Source organism: Telmatherina bonti (assembly GCF_933228915.1).
Source record: "Telmatherina bonti genome assembly, chromosome: 17".
Taxonomy (NCBI): Eukaryota; Metazoa; Chordata; class Actinopteri; order Atheriniformes; family Telmatherinidae; genus Telmatherina; species Telmatherina bonti.
In genome coordinates, this window is record NC_136615.1 from 9243360 (window position 1) to 9260056 (window position 16697).

General features: G+C 42.6%; 1 protein-coding gene across 1 annotated transcript; it reads left to right on the plus strand.

Moving 5' to 3' along the window:
* The first annotated feature begins 238 nt into the window (after window positions 1–238).
* helq (helicase, POLQ like) lies at window positions 239–15624 on the plus strand. The gene is made up of 19 exons (XM_079256861.1): window positions 239–461; window positions 618–822; window positions 1758–2388; window positions 2829–3007; window positions 4214–4414; window positions 4493–4565; window positions 4635–4732; window positions 4812–4910; window positions 8703–8848; window positions 8930–9169; window positions 9440–9581; window positions 10545–10649; window positions 10840–11044; window positions 12454–12611; window positions 12675–12773; window positions 14739–14912; window positions 15069–15182; window positions 15260–15394; window positions 15493–15624. The coding sequence occupies exons 2-19, from the start codon at window positions 646–648 to the stop codon at window positions 15574–15576; spliced, it is 3060 nt and encodes a 1019-aa protein (XP_079112987.1). The 5' UTR covers window positions 239–461; window positions 618–645; the 3' UTR covers window positions 15577–15624.
* The last annotated feature ends 1073 nt before the right edge of the window (window positions 15625–16697 follow it).

Genomic DNA, 16697 nt, shown 5'->3' on the forward strand with positions numbered 1-16697 from the left:
CAGTTTAATTAACAAATGTGCTGCTAAATAATCTATAGCATGGCACTTGCGGTTGCAATACGGAAGCAATGAGCAACTGTTTAAGAAAGAGATAACACTTGTACCACTACGTCATTGTTTTGCAACCTAAATATGAAAAACTAAGTGCTCAGCTAAATTAGCATTTGCCAGCGATGCAGTAAAGCGAAAGCGGAAGTGAGGGTGGGATTTCTTTCTTGCTCCAACGAAAAGATGATTTTTTAATGCAGTGCGCGGTGAAATGTGTGGTTGCAACCTTTTGCATGAGCTTACGTCTAAATCAACCATTCATTTATGTATTTTGATAGCAGAACTTCACACATTGTGTAAATAGTTTTAATTTATTTGTTATGTTTATAGTTGTGTGCCTTGCAACGAGAACAAGCGGTGGGAGACAAGAGATTAGAGTTAGCTAGCGACTGACTGAACCTGGTAACATTAAGGTTGGTTTTTAACTATATTTTAACTTAATCTTACCCAGTTTATCGTCATCAATACATATGGGTAGCTTTGGTTATGGTCTAACTAATTAGTGCGGTGTTTGTTAGCTTTGTGTTACAGTTTCAGAGAGTTTTGTTTACCAGCTGTTTGACATGTAGGTCCAGTTGAGCCCGAACCCGGACAGGCATGAGTTCCGGGAGGCTCCAGGTCAAAATAAAACGAGTTTGCGCGAGAAAAAGGTCGCAGGACTTTTTAAAGACTCACCTGACACCTGCCCGAAAGATAGGAGGGGGTGTTGGCTCGCCGAAATGTCCCCCAAACAGGAGGACAGGCACCATCATGGCTGACAATCCAGCTGCTGAGGTAAAAACCAATAATCTGATGGAACATTTCACACATCTGTCACCTGGGATGATATATGTACGCAATAAACAACAACAAAGCGACATTTCCAGCACAGGAGTCTGAAAATTTCCACTTTAAATAAACTAAAAAACAGCCCCACAAGAGCACAACTGTGTGGAAAGGTGCTGCATTGCCCATTTTTGTGCTTCACTATGTTGTTGATATGCTACAGCGTAAAGTTCAGAAAATTTGCAGAAACATCGCCACACACATCCAAAGATTACTGGATAAGATGGTCCCAATTTGCACATGTAAAAAGTTCAACTGCTTTTAACCACAGCTTGGACTTACATCACCAGTCGAAAGTTTGGACACCATTTACTCCAATGGGAAAGTGTGTCCAAACTTTTGACTGGTAGTGTATACCATGCCAGAAAGTAAACTGATAATTCATAAACTCTTGATGTTGTTCATTTCTAGAGGTAGTAGGTGCGGTAAATTTTGCCTTTGGATAATGTGATTATCAGACATTAAGAGATGAATTTTTGATTACTTAGCTGATCAGTGCTCTTATCCCCACCTAATCTAAAACTTTTCCCTCCCTACAAGGACTGATTTTGGGTAAAAATCAATCAATCAATCAAATCAAATATACTTTATTTATCCCTGAGGGGAAATTCAAGGTTCAAGCCAGCTTGTCCAAGGTTTGACATACAGACATTTAACATTTACAGAACCGAACTGAAGCTTTGGCCCCGCAGCCAGTTTTACCGGCACCGCCTTATAAATGAGGAAAAGAGGACATGAAATTATCAGAATTAGAAAACAAGGAGGGAAACTGAATCATTTTAGCAGCAACAACTGCAGATGGGGTGTTTTTAAGCAAAAACTGAAAGCATTTAAAGTAAAGTTGATGTTGATGTGTCATTTAAAGCCTTGCATTTTGTTTTCAGTACTGCAGCGATAGTGAGGATTTGTTCGGTGACTATGACAGCATCCTGGAGGACAGCTCTCTGCTGGCGAAGCTGGATGATGCAGAAGAAAATGAAAGACGGCGAGCTGCAAGCGAGCAGAACTTCACAGCTCTGCAACCGCCAAAGGATGCTGTCAGGAAGCAATCACACGAGGACTCGTTCACCAGCTCCATCTTGGACGAGCTCAGAAACGAGCCCTTTCAGGCCTTACCGTCCAGCCAGCTGCAGTTTCAAGAACAAATCCAAGAACAAGCAAAGAGGTGCAGACTGCAAGATGAAGACAAAACCTCCACGCCTTTACAAAGTGCCAAAAGGACAGCTGAAGTCAGACCGAAGCCAAACATGGAGGGTGAAACCAGGAGAGACAGCAGAGCGAGGAGGAGCGTCGCCGACCAGCTGAAGAAGACGATGCTGGAGAACGCCGCAGCTCCTCCTGGCATGTCACGGACTGCAGTGTTGAAAGAAGCGGTAGTGTCTGAGGAAATCAGTGTCGCCATGCAGGCCATGGAGACGATATCTGCAGAGATGCCCGACCTGGGGCCGTTCTTTGGGCTGCCCAGCAGAGTGAAGGAGCTGATGTACAAACTGAGAGGAATCCAGAAGTTATACGGTGAGACGTTCGGTCCCTTTTCCTGCTGCTGGTGGAGTCAGACATCCAGTATCCTCTGATTTGTTGCTTTTGTTTGTTTTACATCAAAATAAACTAAAGATATTTGGCTTTTCAGCCTTTTATCAGACAGAAAACTATATAAAAACATCTTATTTTGGACTTTTGGGAGCTAATTTGGATATTTCGTTGATGTTTTATTCTCTAGCTCTTCACTTAAGTTAAATTCGGTGGGATAGTTCTTTGAATCCAAATATCAACAACACATTAGATCTGCTCTGTTGTGAAACTGAACTAATGTGGCATTTTTACTCTGTTAGCTCGTTTAAATGGATTTTAGACCTTTCAGCTAATCTTCATGTATTATCCTGATGAGCAACGAGTTCTTCTCAGACTGATGTATCAGAGAAGAAGAGTTTTTATTCCTTTTGTTTGTGTGTCAGACTGGCAGGAAACGTGCTTGAACTTGGACTGCATTCAGCAGAGGAAGAACCTGATCTACTCTCTTCCCACCAGCGGAGGGAAGACTCTGGTGGCAGAGATCCTCATCCTCAGAGAGCTGCTGTGCAGGAAGAAGGACTGTCTGTTCATCTTACCATACATATCGCTGGTGCAGGAGAAGGTACTCGAACACACCTGGGTATTTACAGTTACAGTTTTAACATGGACAACAATGCAGAAAACATTAAGGAAAGAAGGTTAAATCCATCAGGTTTGGAAAGTATCTTTTCCAATTGGTGGTGGACATCCCACATCCCTAAAAGAGGAATTTCTCAGATTTTCTTGCGTTAATTTTAAATACTTGAATAGGGAGCCATTTGCAAACAGAGCAAGAAATGAAGCATATTTATAAAGTTGTTACTGTAAAGATCATTTAAATTGAACTGGATGGTTGTTTTCACATCTTTAAAGCAACTTCTTATAATTTTCCAGTCATAAAAGTCTGTGTTCTGACTGGCGTTGTTGGTACACCGACATTTATTTTACACATTCCTGGAGCTGTCGTTCTTCTCAGCATCCGGATGCTGGAAGTCAGAAAAGCTTTTTTTCCAGCCTGGGCGCCACATGACAGCTGAGTTTTACTTTATGGCGTCGCACTAGCAACAGAGTATCAACATGCTGGTCATTTTAAACCGGCTGATTCAGCAAAGAAATGCAACAAACCGTTATCAGAGGAAGCAAGGAAGAGGTAGACTGACTTTTACTGGATGGAGACGTCTCAGAGAAGAGACAGGATGAAGACTGCTGCTGGATTAAAAGTACACAAATCTGCCAAAGTCCAGTAGTGCTGCTTTAAAGAACCAACAATTACTAGTTCATTCAGAGAGAAATGAGAGAATTTTTTCCAAATTTTTACTTTTCTGAATGGGTCTTCTTGCTTTATCCACCTTTTACAGATGGAAAAGTTTAGAAAATTCATGCAAAAATGATCTTTTGATAAAAGTCCAGAAGCTGATGAGCCATCCGAAGTGCTGATTTGTCTTCCTGGACCTGAATCCTGGACCCTTATGTCTCACACTTGGATGTAAATAATGGCCTCTTAAAGTGTGTCCCATGCTGACATCCAAGGTTTCCTCGTCTCTGCTGGTTTCTTGGCTTGCAGCTGCTTGGTGGAGTGAGAGACCTCCCGGTGGCGTTGTCAGGGGTTTTCCAGAGACCACTTGTCTCTTTTGCTTTTTGAAATTAGGTGATAATTTAGAAGCAGTAAAGGTAGGATGAGATGTTCAGCTGTCATAAAACCAGCATCCATGTAGATGTTTATGAGGACTTGAAGACCACCGTCCTGTGGTGCAGTTTGATTCTAACAGCCGCTTGGCTCTTTCTTCAGGTGCGTGGGTTGGCGAGCTTTGGCCTGGAGCTGGACTTCATGGTGGAGGAATACGCCGGCAGCAAAGGCAAGTTTCCTCCCGTAAAGAGAAGAAACCACACATCCCTTTACGTCGCTACGATAGAGAAGGCCCACAGCCTCGTCAACTCCCTGATCGAGACCGGCAAGCTGGATCACCTGGGACTGGTGGTGGTGGACGAGGTAGACTCTCCTTCTGTTTGCATGAAAGCTGCTTCAGCTTTCAGAGGTTTGATGGAGATTTTTCCTGTTCCTCTGCAGCTACACATGCTGGGTGATGGCAGCAGGGGCGCCGTGATTGAAATGACTCTGGCCAAAGTTCAGTATATGAGCAGTAAGTGTCCTGTCTGTTGGATGCCGTAAGGCTCCAAACAGAACGAATGATGCTGTTCTTTGCTTTCAGAGACGACGCAGATTATTGGAATGAGCGCCACGTTGGGGAACATTAAAGACCTGCAGACGTTTCTGGGCGCAGAAAACTACACAAACGACTTCAGGCCTGTAAGTGATGAAACATCTCAGAGCGACTTGTGTCTGCCAACATGTCCTCCATGTGAGCTGACGCTTCGCTCTCTTCCAGGTTCAGCTGAAAGAATTTGTTAAACTCAACAACACCATCTGTGAAGTCGACCCGAAGGAGGAGAGCGGCTTCAGATTCTCGCGTCTGCTCAATTTTAAAGTGAGTTTGTTGGTGTTTATGGTCTCCCGTCTGCGCTTTAGAACGACACTTGGTGCTGTGTTTACATCACTGTGTCCTTACACAGCTGTTATTTATCCAGACTGTAGCGCTTCCTAACATCCCCGTTCCTTCTCACGACATTTATGAGGTCTTGACGATAGCAGGTGATGAAGAGTTTTATCCCGTTCTTCCTGCAAACATGTTTTGAAGTGTGCGACAGGTTGTTGTCACAAAATTTTCCAATGTTCTCTGTTGGAAGCTGGTCATTACTGCACACCAGTCCAGTGCCAGAACCATCGTAAGTCATGTCTTTTTCTTTTGGTTGAAAGATTTACGGATGTCCGAGGAAAAGATGTACTCTTAAAAGAAATGTATTTCGCTGCATTAATTCTGCGATCTCAGAGGTGGAAATGAGCTGTGATCCAACCGGATCCATCTCGTCTAACAAAGATCTGGAATACTGATTGTTCTGACCACAGTCCAGCTTTCTGCAGTGTGAAGGTCTGTCCCAGATGCCTCTGGCTCCAGAAAGGTCTGTTGCCTTCAGACATGGTTGACATCCGGCTTCTTCCCTGCACATAAAGCTGGAAGTGTTGTTTGTGAACGTAATGTGTTTAGTCCGGTTGTCCTTTTAGTTCCATCAGCTGGTGATGAATGATGGATGGGGGATCAAAGATCACAGATGTCCGGTTTAGGTTTCTTTCTTTGTTTTTTACACACTGAGGGTGCATTCACATCAGGATAGTCCCTTAGATCAGTGTTTTTCAATCACTGTGGTACACTAGTGTGCCCTGAGAAATTACCCAATTTCACCTAATTGGTCTAAAAAGCAGCTCTGTGTTCATCCAAACAGGCCTCAGTGAAAGATAATAAAATTCCATCTTCTTCTGTTTATCTGATTTCTATTCAAGAGGTTTTGATGAGATGGAATTTATATCAATAATATGGACTTTAAAAAAAAAAAAAAAAATTTGGTTTGTGGTGTGTCTTGTGATTTTTCAGTGAGAAAAAGTGGGGCTTGTAGGGCTGTGACGATATGCTTTTGTTTCGATTTGATTCAATTCTGATTTTTTTTTTGGGTGCCGATTCTATTTAAATTGCAATTCTCACAATTCTTCAATATTGCTAATTTTTGTAGTACAAAATAAATGTATAAAACTTTTTTTTTCTCGTCATTTTACTTGATTTCAATGAGGAAAAAACAACACAGCAGCCAGACCTTCATTCTGCTGCTATAATGTCCAAGAAGACAAGTAAAAAAAAAAAAAGAATCAATAAAAACAATAAAAAAGACAAAAAATTTATAATGGATTATTTTATTTTAGTTGGAAAAAAAATCCATTTTTATTTCAATAAAAAATCGATTTTAAAATTGTGAAGCAAAAAAAAAAAATCCCGATTTTCGGTTTTTCAATTCGATTTTCCACCCCGAGTGGCTTGGCTCAAAAAAGGCTGAAAAACACAGACTCTGTTCAGGGGGTGCAGCATCAGAGACTGCCTTCACGCTGCATTCCTCAAACAAATCGGAACTTTTAATAAACCGTCTTACACTCTCCGTCAAACGTTAGAAAAAGTGGAGCTGCATCGGATCCTGGTGGTCTGGTTGATCTGATTCTTATCAGAACTTTGACCCCGTTTGACGAGGAGCTTTTTATTCCCGTCCAGAACCGCTTGTCGCCTCACACCTTTAAGTTGTGGTTGTGTTTACCCACGATGCAGGTAAAGATTGTGCACTGAACCCACAATCCACTTTGTTTTGTAATCCGCTTCCTGTATTTAGTCGGCATGAAACAGACTGAGACCTGCGTTTATCGGCAGACTGAGTCCGCTTCTTTGATCCACATCAGAACTTGTTTGTGTGTTCACATTTCCCCCAAACGAAGCGGACTCTCCGAGCAAGCGGGCTCAGATTCGTATCCAACAGGCTGATGTGAATGTGTCCTGAGATTCTTCCAGATCATCTGAATGGGACACATTTGTTCATCCATCCCAGTCTTCCTGAGAGGAACACTGATGTTATAGAGCTGAATGATTTCCATTAACAAACTGGGGAGCTTTTCTTTACCTTTGCTTGCTGAACGCTTAAACTTTCATGGATGCTGCTGCTTTGGTGCCAAATCATGATCAAAATCTCCTGCTGGTAACTGTTTGAAATATAAAATATGATGAAATCTTTTCCGTTTTCGTTTTTGCACCACGTGAAAACTTGAAACGTAGAAACAGTTGTATATGAACAGAAATTCAGTGTAAGAGACAAAGCCTCAACTATCTCGGTCCCAATTAAAAGCCTTTTTGCTTCATATTTGTCTTTCCAACTTGCCAAAACCAAACTGTTAACCCTTTATCAGGCAAGTGACTATTTTTGATCTCTTCCCCAGTCCTCCTACCTTACGTCACTGCGGCGTTTTGCGCGCTAGAATGACATATTTTGACCTAGCTAATCAGTGGACATCTAGGCTTGTTATAGTTTCCACCATTGTGCCATTCAACCAATCAGCTGGTATCTACGGTGGCCCTGAAGTGTCACAGCTAAACAAAAGCCACAACACAACAGAAGTTACAGTGCTTTTCATTATTTTTTCTTGGGACCATCGCAATGAAATTTACATGATCTGATGTGATGTAAATTTAATTTGGGATGAAATTTCGCATACCTGTGATGGTATGAGCGGTGACGTATGTAACATCACAGGAAGTGGGCAGTTTTTCACTCCTTACAGATGAAGAGTGGAAGATCTTTTGAAAAAGTCCAAGAAGTTAATGAAACACTGATGGTTAAAATATATATATTCACAAAAATGAATAAAATCATTTCAGTAGGCTCTATAATTATTGTGTGAACTGTGTGAGCTGTGGGTTCTGCTGCTCGATGCTCTGCATCTTTACTGTCAAATCTCTAAAACTAACTGTGGGATTTTTATGAAACTTTTACATTACATAGGTAAAAAGTAGTGCTACATAAAGCCATAAATGTTGTTTGTGGTAGACTTTGTTAAATTGGTGAAATTATCATGTGAAAAACGAAGTGATCATATTTGATCATATTCCCTAAACAGGTAAAGTCAGCAGTAAGTATTTTTAGTCATATGTCCTGTTCTTCTAGTAAACCACAATAGTAAGATTTTTAATATCAAACATTATAAGTTGAGATGATATATTACAGTCTTGCCAAATGCTTATAGGATATTTCACAATTTATAAAACAATATAACCCACTTTCAGCAATTCTATAGATAAAAACAGTGAATAAGTGGAATTTGGAGACTTGTGACATAAAGATTTGAGACACTTCAGTGTTTTTTTTATGTCCAAATTGCAGTTTCAATTTTAACATTTTACCTTATTTGATTATTGTTCTTTGTGGATTTATAGTATCATTATTATTTTCAGTGCTTTTCAAGTACAGAGTTCATCATCAGCTTAAATTCAGCTTTCCCAGGTGGAACATATGCTGCTGGAATAAATAAAACATTTAATTCTGGGACAACCTCTTCCTATGTGATCATTACCAGTAGGGTCATCTTTATCAGTAGGTACCAGTAGGGTCATCTTTATCAGTAGGTACCAGTAGGGTCATCTTTACCAGTAGGTACCAGTAGGGTCATCTTTACCAGTAGGTACCAGTAGGGTCATCTTTACCAGTAGGTACCAGTAGGGTCATCTTTACCAGTAGGTACCAGTAGGGTCATCTTTACATTTCCCACCAGGTCTGTCAGGTCGACCCAGTCTGGTGTCTACACTGCAAACCGATGCAGAAACATGAACAAGTCCTGATCTGTCTTTAACCTGCAGTACTCCAGCGCCATGCAGAAGATCGACCCAGATCACATCATCGCTATGGTGACCGAAATCATCCCGACACATTCCTGCCTGGTCTTCTGTCCCACCAAGAAGAACTGTGAGAATGTAGCAGGGATGATCTGCAGATACCTGAAGAAGTGAGTGAGCGCTCCGTCTCTGTGCTGCGTTGCTGACCACAGCTGGACCAGCTGCTTCACAGCTCTTCTCTGCTCCCACAGCGAGTTCCTGCAGCACCGGGAGGCTGAGAAGACCGTCCTCCTCAGAGAGCTGAGGGACAGCGGGAACGGCTTGATGTGTCCGGTCCTGAGAAGGACCGTGCCTTACGGCGTGGCCTACCACCACAGTGGACTGACCTCTGAGGAGAGGAAGCTGGTGGAGGAGGCCTATTCCAATGGTGTGCTCTGCCTCCTTACATGCACCTCCACCCTGGCTGCAGGGATCAACCTTCCTGCCCGCAGGTCAGATGTCCTTTTATCACCTTATTTCAGTCTGACATCCTCCTTTATGACAAATCTAATGCTTCCTGCTGCATCTGTGTGTCCTTTCCTTTTCCTTTTACACATCGTGGAACCTTTTTCGCTTACAATTAGACAAACTATTTCCTCTGTGAAGATGAACCTACAGCACCTATCAAAAGTTTGGACACACTTTCCCAGTGGATTAAATGGGAAAGTGTGTCTGAACTCTGTTTTACCTGACCTGAACAAGCCTTGCTGTTCTGCCCGCAGAGTGATCCTGCGCTCGCCGTACGTCGCCACAGACTTCCTGAAGAGGAGCCAGTACAAGCAGATGGTGGGGCGGGCCGGTCGAGCTGGGATCGACACTGTGGGGGAGAGCATCCTCATCCTGCAGGAGAAGGACAGGAAAATGGTAACTCCACCTTTAAACTGTGCTATTTTATAGTAATGTCTGCCCCTTTTTTAATTTCTTTTATTTATACAAGCATAATTTACATTTTTTTTATAGATAATTTGATCAATTTATATGTTTTTATAAGCAGGAATGCTTCAAATGTTCAAAGGTTTGTGCAGCAAGGAAGAACGTTCCCAGAAAAAAAAGAGATTATCAGCAATAAATTCAGCGAAGCCGACCTGATTCATGCATAAATGTTTTATTCACCCTGTTGGAAAAAATAAATGGATCATTTTGCTGATTTTTATTTCTCAGGATGATAAATTCAGATTGTTACCCAAATGACCAGACTTTTATGCTTTCCTCTAACGGTGTTACAGGGAGGAACAAGGACTTCTCCATAAAAACGTTCATTTTAAACAATAAAATGAAAAAAACTTTCCAACATGATTTGTCTGCAAACACCGAAGACTTGTTTCAGTTTCTACTTTATAACAGCAGTTATGTTAAAAACAAAACTAGACCTGTTTGTTTCTGATCAGCAGCTCTCCGAAGGTCCCACCAAAGCATTTCAACCAGGTTCAGGTCTGGACTTAGACTGGATCATGCTGCTGGGTCTGGTCTCGTTGTCCTGTTGTTTGAGACTAATTTAGCCCAGTTTTAGCCGTCTGAGAGGACTTTGTGGTCCACTTAGTGGTCTGCAAGGTGTCCCTGCAGCTGCAGAACAAACCCAAAATCAACCAAATGCACTGCTGGAAGGAAAGCAACATATCAACTCATTATTCATGGATTCTTTTTGATAATGTGATAATTAAGTGCAAATGTTTAAATTTCATTTAAAGACAGTTGGAAGTCTGGTCATTTTCAGCTTCTACAGGAACCAATAAATATTTCCAACAACAACAAAAAGTGCTCATTGTACTCATTAACCCTTTAACTGTCGTGATGTTGCTCTAAGTGACTGATTTTCTTTTCTTTCAGGCCAAAGCACTCGTGTGTGCTCCGATGGAGAACTGCTACAGCAACCTGATGCAGGACGATGGAAAAGGCATCCTGAGTCTCATCCTCTCTCTGATTGGATTAAATGTAAGTTGTTTTCTTAGCTTCTGTGTCCAGATCTGAGCAGATGGGTCAGAATAGGACATCTTTATCTGGATATTGATTTCATCTTCTACATTTTAAACCAGTTTGTGACATAATGTGAAAGGTAGATGATACCTGGCAAGTGAAAGCTCACTTTTTTGGGTGTGGATGGATGAAAATCATGTTGCTGCAGATCGCCACATCGCTGCAGCAGATTCAGGACTTCCTGCGCGGGACGCTGCTGTTCGCGCAGCAGCAGCAGCTCTGTGTGGACAGGAGTCTGCAGGACGTTGTGCAGCAGTGTGTCCACACGTTGAAGGAGAAAGTCCTCATCACCATCACAGAGACGGACTCACCAGTACTGCAGATCACCAAGCTGGGAAGAGCCACGTATAAAGGTACACCTAACCATTACTAGACTACTCCTTCAGGGACCCGTTTTTGACCAACGTGGTTCCAAGGTTGGTTTAGAGCTGGTGCCAGATCAACTTATGGATCTGGTTTGGTTTTTCACAGCCAGTAAACCTCATAATTACATCACTTTAAGCATCTCCATCAGTACATATCTAGTTAATCTGTTAGGATATCTGTTAATGGCCACAGTGCAGGTGCCGTTTATTCTACCAGATCGCAGAGTTTGTCATATCTTCTCAGCAAACTGATGCCTTAATATCTGCAGTCTGGTTTTTCTGGGTCTTCTGGGGATGTTTTCTTACATTGTTCAGCCTTGACAAACTCTAGCTGGATGAGGAGGAAAACTAACGCAAAGCAAAGCCTCCAGGTCTCATCACCCCATGTGAGACAGGTCCGCTCCTGCAGAGTCACAATATCTGGTTTCTGAAGAGGGCAGCCCCCCTCAGAGCGTCAAAACGCATCCAGTTCTGCACACTGACCCCAGAAATCATCTGTTTTTACTCGCATTAAGCCAATGTTTGGGTCAGAAGTTACACATCTTCCCTTTAACATTCAGTCTGTCACCAAACAACTGACTGCTGTCGCGGTCATTTCATATTGCTCCTGATCAATTCAATTCAATTCAGCTTTATTCGTATAGCGCCACTTCACAACAATGTTGTCTCAGGGCACTTTACCTAAAAGTCATTTCAAGCCAGTTCATACATATCCTATAATAGAAACCAACTGATTGCATCGAGTCATGACTTGGATCCAATCCCCCATCCTGAGCTGCACGCGGCGACAGTGGGAAGGAAAAAACTCCCCTTTAACAGGAAGAAAACCTCCAGCAGAACCCGGCTCAGGGAGGGCAGCCATCTGCCTCGACTGGTTGGGGTGGAGAGGACAGGAAAGACAGATCAACATGTACAACTGCACTTATTCAGGAAGACCTGCGGAAAAAAGGAGAAATAAGTTAGAGACGGCAATATTGGCATATATTTATACATTAATATATTAGAGAAATGGAATGAGGTACTTCTCAGCGTTGGTCGGGAAACAGCATGGGGTTGTTGATGCTACATTTCAGTGATGACATTCACTTTGTCTTTACAAAAAAAAAAGCAACAACTTGAACAGAAAAACAGGTGAGATTGAAGGATTTTACTGGATTTTACAGCTGGCAGCTCAGTCCCACTCTGTTTCTAATCAGAAATATTAACCTGGTCTGATTAGCTCAGAAACTGGTCCCAAACAGTGAAGAGGATACAATGAAGTCCCTTATAAACATGTTGTCATGGTTACAGGTCTGTTCTCTGGGTACCAGTGGGGGTAAGATGCCGGCTTCCACCCAGCAGGTGGCGCTCATGCAGCAGTAGTAAAACATTAATGAGTTTGTCTCTGTAACCTTCAGGCTCTGTAGATCTGACCTACTGTGATGTTCTATACAAAGACCTCTGTAAAGGTCTGGAGGGTTTGCTGCTCAACAGTTACCTGCACCTGGTCTACCTGGTGACTCCGTACGACCTCATCGCTCAGTGCAAACCCGACTGGATGATCTACTTCAGACAGGTACAGAATGTCGGTCAGAGTGTCATCCTCCCCGCTTGCTGACCTGCTGCTTTCTGCCTGCAGTTCACCCTGCTGTCCGCTGCAGAGCAGAAGATGTCTGCAGTCATTGGAGTACCTGAAAGTTTTGTGGCGAGAAAAGCTGCAGGGCAGACGGTGAAAAAGGTAACGACGCCTCAGAGTGCAGGTTAAACACCGAGGTCTCGGGTCATCTCCTGTTAGAAGCTTCAAACTCGGCTTGTAAAAAGTTTTATTCTGAGTATAAATGCAGCTTAACAGAGAAACAGAAGCAGGTTTCAGCTGCTTTTATGAAAAGAGAGAGGATGAAATGCTCTCAGGTGTTCAAGTCAAACCCAGAACTTTCCCTTTAGCGCATCAATCCGTTCATCCGCTGCCGTTTCAGAAACGCTGAAAGAAAGAGAGAAAATGATCAAGTTTAGAAAGGAAAGACAAGATTTTGGGTCCAAAACATAAAAAATATTCCTGTGAGTCACAAAACTTTGATCAGAGAGCAGAAGAAATGGCAAAGAAAGGAAACTTTTTTGAAGTTTTTGGATCTGTGAAGCACATTTTACTCAACTTTTTCTGTTATAAATGATGGACGTTTGTTCATGTGGATCATTTGCCTGAAGGTAAATAGTCACATCACACATCAAATGTTCTCTTTTGTGGACTTTTAACTGTTTCATACAAGAACTTTCATCATCATCAGCTGAAATTTGTACATTTTATAACAAATATCTGATTTATAAGATACGTAAAATAAAGTGTCCGGAGTCCTGATGAGAGAAAAATGGAGAAAAAAAATCTTGTGAAAGATTTTCAGACCATATACAGCAGTGAAAAGTGTTTTAGCAGCTTTTCCAACGCTGAGATATGACCATGTGACACGTAGCCGGGTTTTTGTAAAACCCAATATCCTCTTTTTTTTTTAAAGAATCATTTTTGATTGCAGAAATCTGCGTTTTTATGTGGATGACAGTCCAAATCAGAGAAAATATCTTTCAGATACCTTGTTACATGTGGACAAAGCCATAGTAAAGTAAAACAACTGAGAAACTAGTCTTAGATCAATTCTTATTAAAACAAATAACTTTAAATGCAACATAAAATGAAGCTTAACGTCTTCATGTCTGGGTCTGTTTTGCCTCCTGTCTGAAATTAAATGTCCAAAACTAATTAAGGACATCGCAGCAACTACAAGAGCTGTTTGTAATGTGAAGCCAAAGATATTATATTATATTACAGGAAGAGCGAAAACCTCACTATAAAACCTTCTACATCTCCATGGAAACTAGCAGGACCTTCGTGGTTCATTTCAAACAAAGACATGGTCATGGAGGACACGTTAGAGAAGCTTTTAGAGCTGGAATAAAACTTTTCACACTAAACGGCAAAAGTAGGACGTGATTTCATGGCACTTCGTTGGCTCGGAGTGGAGAGGTGAGCAGAACAGTGCTGCTCCCATGTTTACTACATTTACATGAAATTGCTTTGGGACTTGCAGGTGTTGTGGGAGGGTTTAGTTTCCTAAAGACGCCGCTGAGTCTTCCTCACCTGACTGATGATATTCATCAACCTGATGAGGTCGGCCATGATGTGGACTTTGAGGAGCCTCAACCTCTCGACTTCCTCTTTGATGGAGAAAGTTGGGGGAGGCGGGGGAGGGAAGGGGGTGGAGCGGGAGGAGGGATCCAGGCACAGTTTTCCTGGATTTTCTGAAACCCACAATATTTTTATGGTCATGGATTTGTGGAGACACCAGACATTTAGGTCAGGGGTGTCCAGCTCCGGACTCCGAGGGCCACAATCCTGCAGGTTTTCCCTGTGTCCCTGCTCCAACGCACCTGACTCAACATTATCAGTCATTGTGCAGAACTTCACTGGCTGTTGGATCCATGTAATGTCAGCCAGGTGTGCAGGAGCAGGCGGCCCACAATGACCGACTTTGTGCTCCCCTGGTTTCGGTACTGGACCAGACGGACTCGTCGTTTGTAGTCAGTCCTGCTGCGGCGGTGTCATCAGTGGGTGGGATGGATGAGGAGCAGTCCTGGAAGACGTGGAGGACATCTGCCCTCCTCCAACACGTCAGACTTCAGTGTGAGCTTCCCTCTGCTTGTTGTGTTTCAGAGCGTGAACCTGCCGGTGGTGAACAGGATGTACCTCGCTCTGGTTCTCCTCTGCTTGCTGAAGGAAACCAACGTTTGGTCCGTCGCCGACCGCTTCCAGCTGAGCCGAGGTTTCGTCCAGATGCTGCTCAGCTCCGCCTCCGCCTTCTGCTCCTGTGTGCTGCATTTCACAGAGGTATCGGGACATTAACCTCCCATAATCCATTGCAAATTATTCCTACTGGAGCTTAGACTGTGTCCTCTAACAAACGTAGGCCAGTCTTTCTGAAAGTGGTTCCTGGACTGATCTCAGACCTGTTCCAGTTAGTTGGTCTTTCTTGTGTGTGCTCAGGAGCTGGAGGAGTTATGGCCGTTCAACGCGCTTCTGCAGGAGCTGACCCGGCGTCTGAGTTACTGCGTGAAGTTGGAGCTGATTCCTCTGATGGAGGTGGCGGGAGTCACGGAGGTCGGTAGCAGCCACCTGATCTGGATTAACCTGCTCCGTCGTCCTTATGGTTTACGTTTCATTCTTCTTCTGTCCAGGTGAGAGCGAAGCAGCTGTTTAACGCCGGCTACAAGACGCCGACTCACCTGGCCAACGCCGACCCCGCCGCCCTCTGCAGGACGATAGAGAACCTCTACAAGAAACAAGCCAAGCTGATGGTGGCCTCGGCCAAAGTGAGTCTGATCCTGGTTCAGTGTCTCTGTGATCTGGGACAGAACCAGGACATTGCGTCCAGCTCTGTGTCCCTCTGATGTCTTCCTCTGTGTTCCAGATGCTCGTGAATGAAAAAGCTGCAGCTCTTCAGGAGGAAGTGGACGAGCTGCTGACGCTGCCCAAAGACCTGCCGCAGATCTGAACCCTCAAACACGTCGGTGGAGACGTTCTATCCTCCGTCTGTGGTGGCTTGTTTTTAAACTCATTGTCTTATTAAAATAAGGTCAAACAGATTCTGCTTCCTGTTTTTTTTAGACTTGTAGAGATAAACAATAAATGATGAAGAACTCCCACTTTACTTTGCTCTGGTTTAAAGGGTCAGTCTGCTGTTTTTCAACTGTAATCAGAGGTTTTTCCTGAAGCAGCTGAACGTTTAACAAACTAGAGGAAAGGTTTTTTTTTAATCTGTGGATAAATCAAATCCAACTTTATTTATATAGTACTATTCATACAGTTGTATTCCAAAGTGCTTTACAACATAAAAACAATGTCACACTTGCATGCACACACACTAAGGTCTTTCCCTGACCTTTGTACCAAAATAAAACTATCTTCAGGTTTTGGTCTCTATCTGGCTTGACACTGCTGTAAAGAAATGATACCTGGCGGATCCATCCACTTTAGGAGCCTCCACCAGAGACATGGTCCCAGGAAACGCCTTGGCCAGGGACGGCCAGAGCCTGCACAACAGCCATAAGGCTGCAGTGCAGAGACCTCAGACAACTCCTGCCAGGGCGACCCCAGAGACCAGCACAGCTCCTTACGCGGAGGATCCCCATGAGGAAAACATCGGAGTTAAAAAGATGAGAAGAAATTGAAGACAAAATAACAAAGATAAATCTAAAATTCAGTAGAACAATAAGAGTAAACACAAAATAAACATAAATCTGCATTAAAGTGTTTAGGTTAAACTGTGGCTTCACTTAAAATCTATTTTTAATGTTTATTTTTCTTATGTCATTTGAGAAGAAATATTCCCATGGCGCCATGATAGCGCATGTTTATGTGGCACATTGATATATATGATAAATGTATAAGTATAAGTATATGTGATATATGTATAAACATATGTTTATGTTCATATCACATCATGCCACAGCAGCTCCGTTCCCAGTATATTCTGACAGTTTATACTTGTAGTATTTTATCTCTTCACATTCATAGTACAATATTTTTTATACTTTCTGTTTTTATAGCTTTTCTTTCTCTTTTTTTTAACATTTCTTTTAATTCAGTTTATATGTTTTTTAATTCAAGAATAAA

Coding starts and splice junctions, on each gene's coding strand:
- helq (XM_079256861.1), top strand. CDS start 646: ATGAGTTCCGGGAGGCTCCAGGTCAAAATAAAACGAGTTTGCGCGAGA. Junction 4,733..4,811: donor ACACAAACGACTTCAGGCCT/GTAAGTGATGAA, acceptor GCTCTCTTCCAG/GTTCAGCTGAAAGAATTTGT. Junction 14,913..15,068: donor GTGTGCTGCATTTCACAGAG/GTATCGGGACAT, acceptor GTGTGTGCTCAG/GAGCTGGAGGAGTTATGGCC.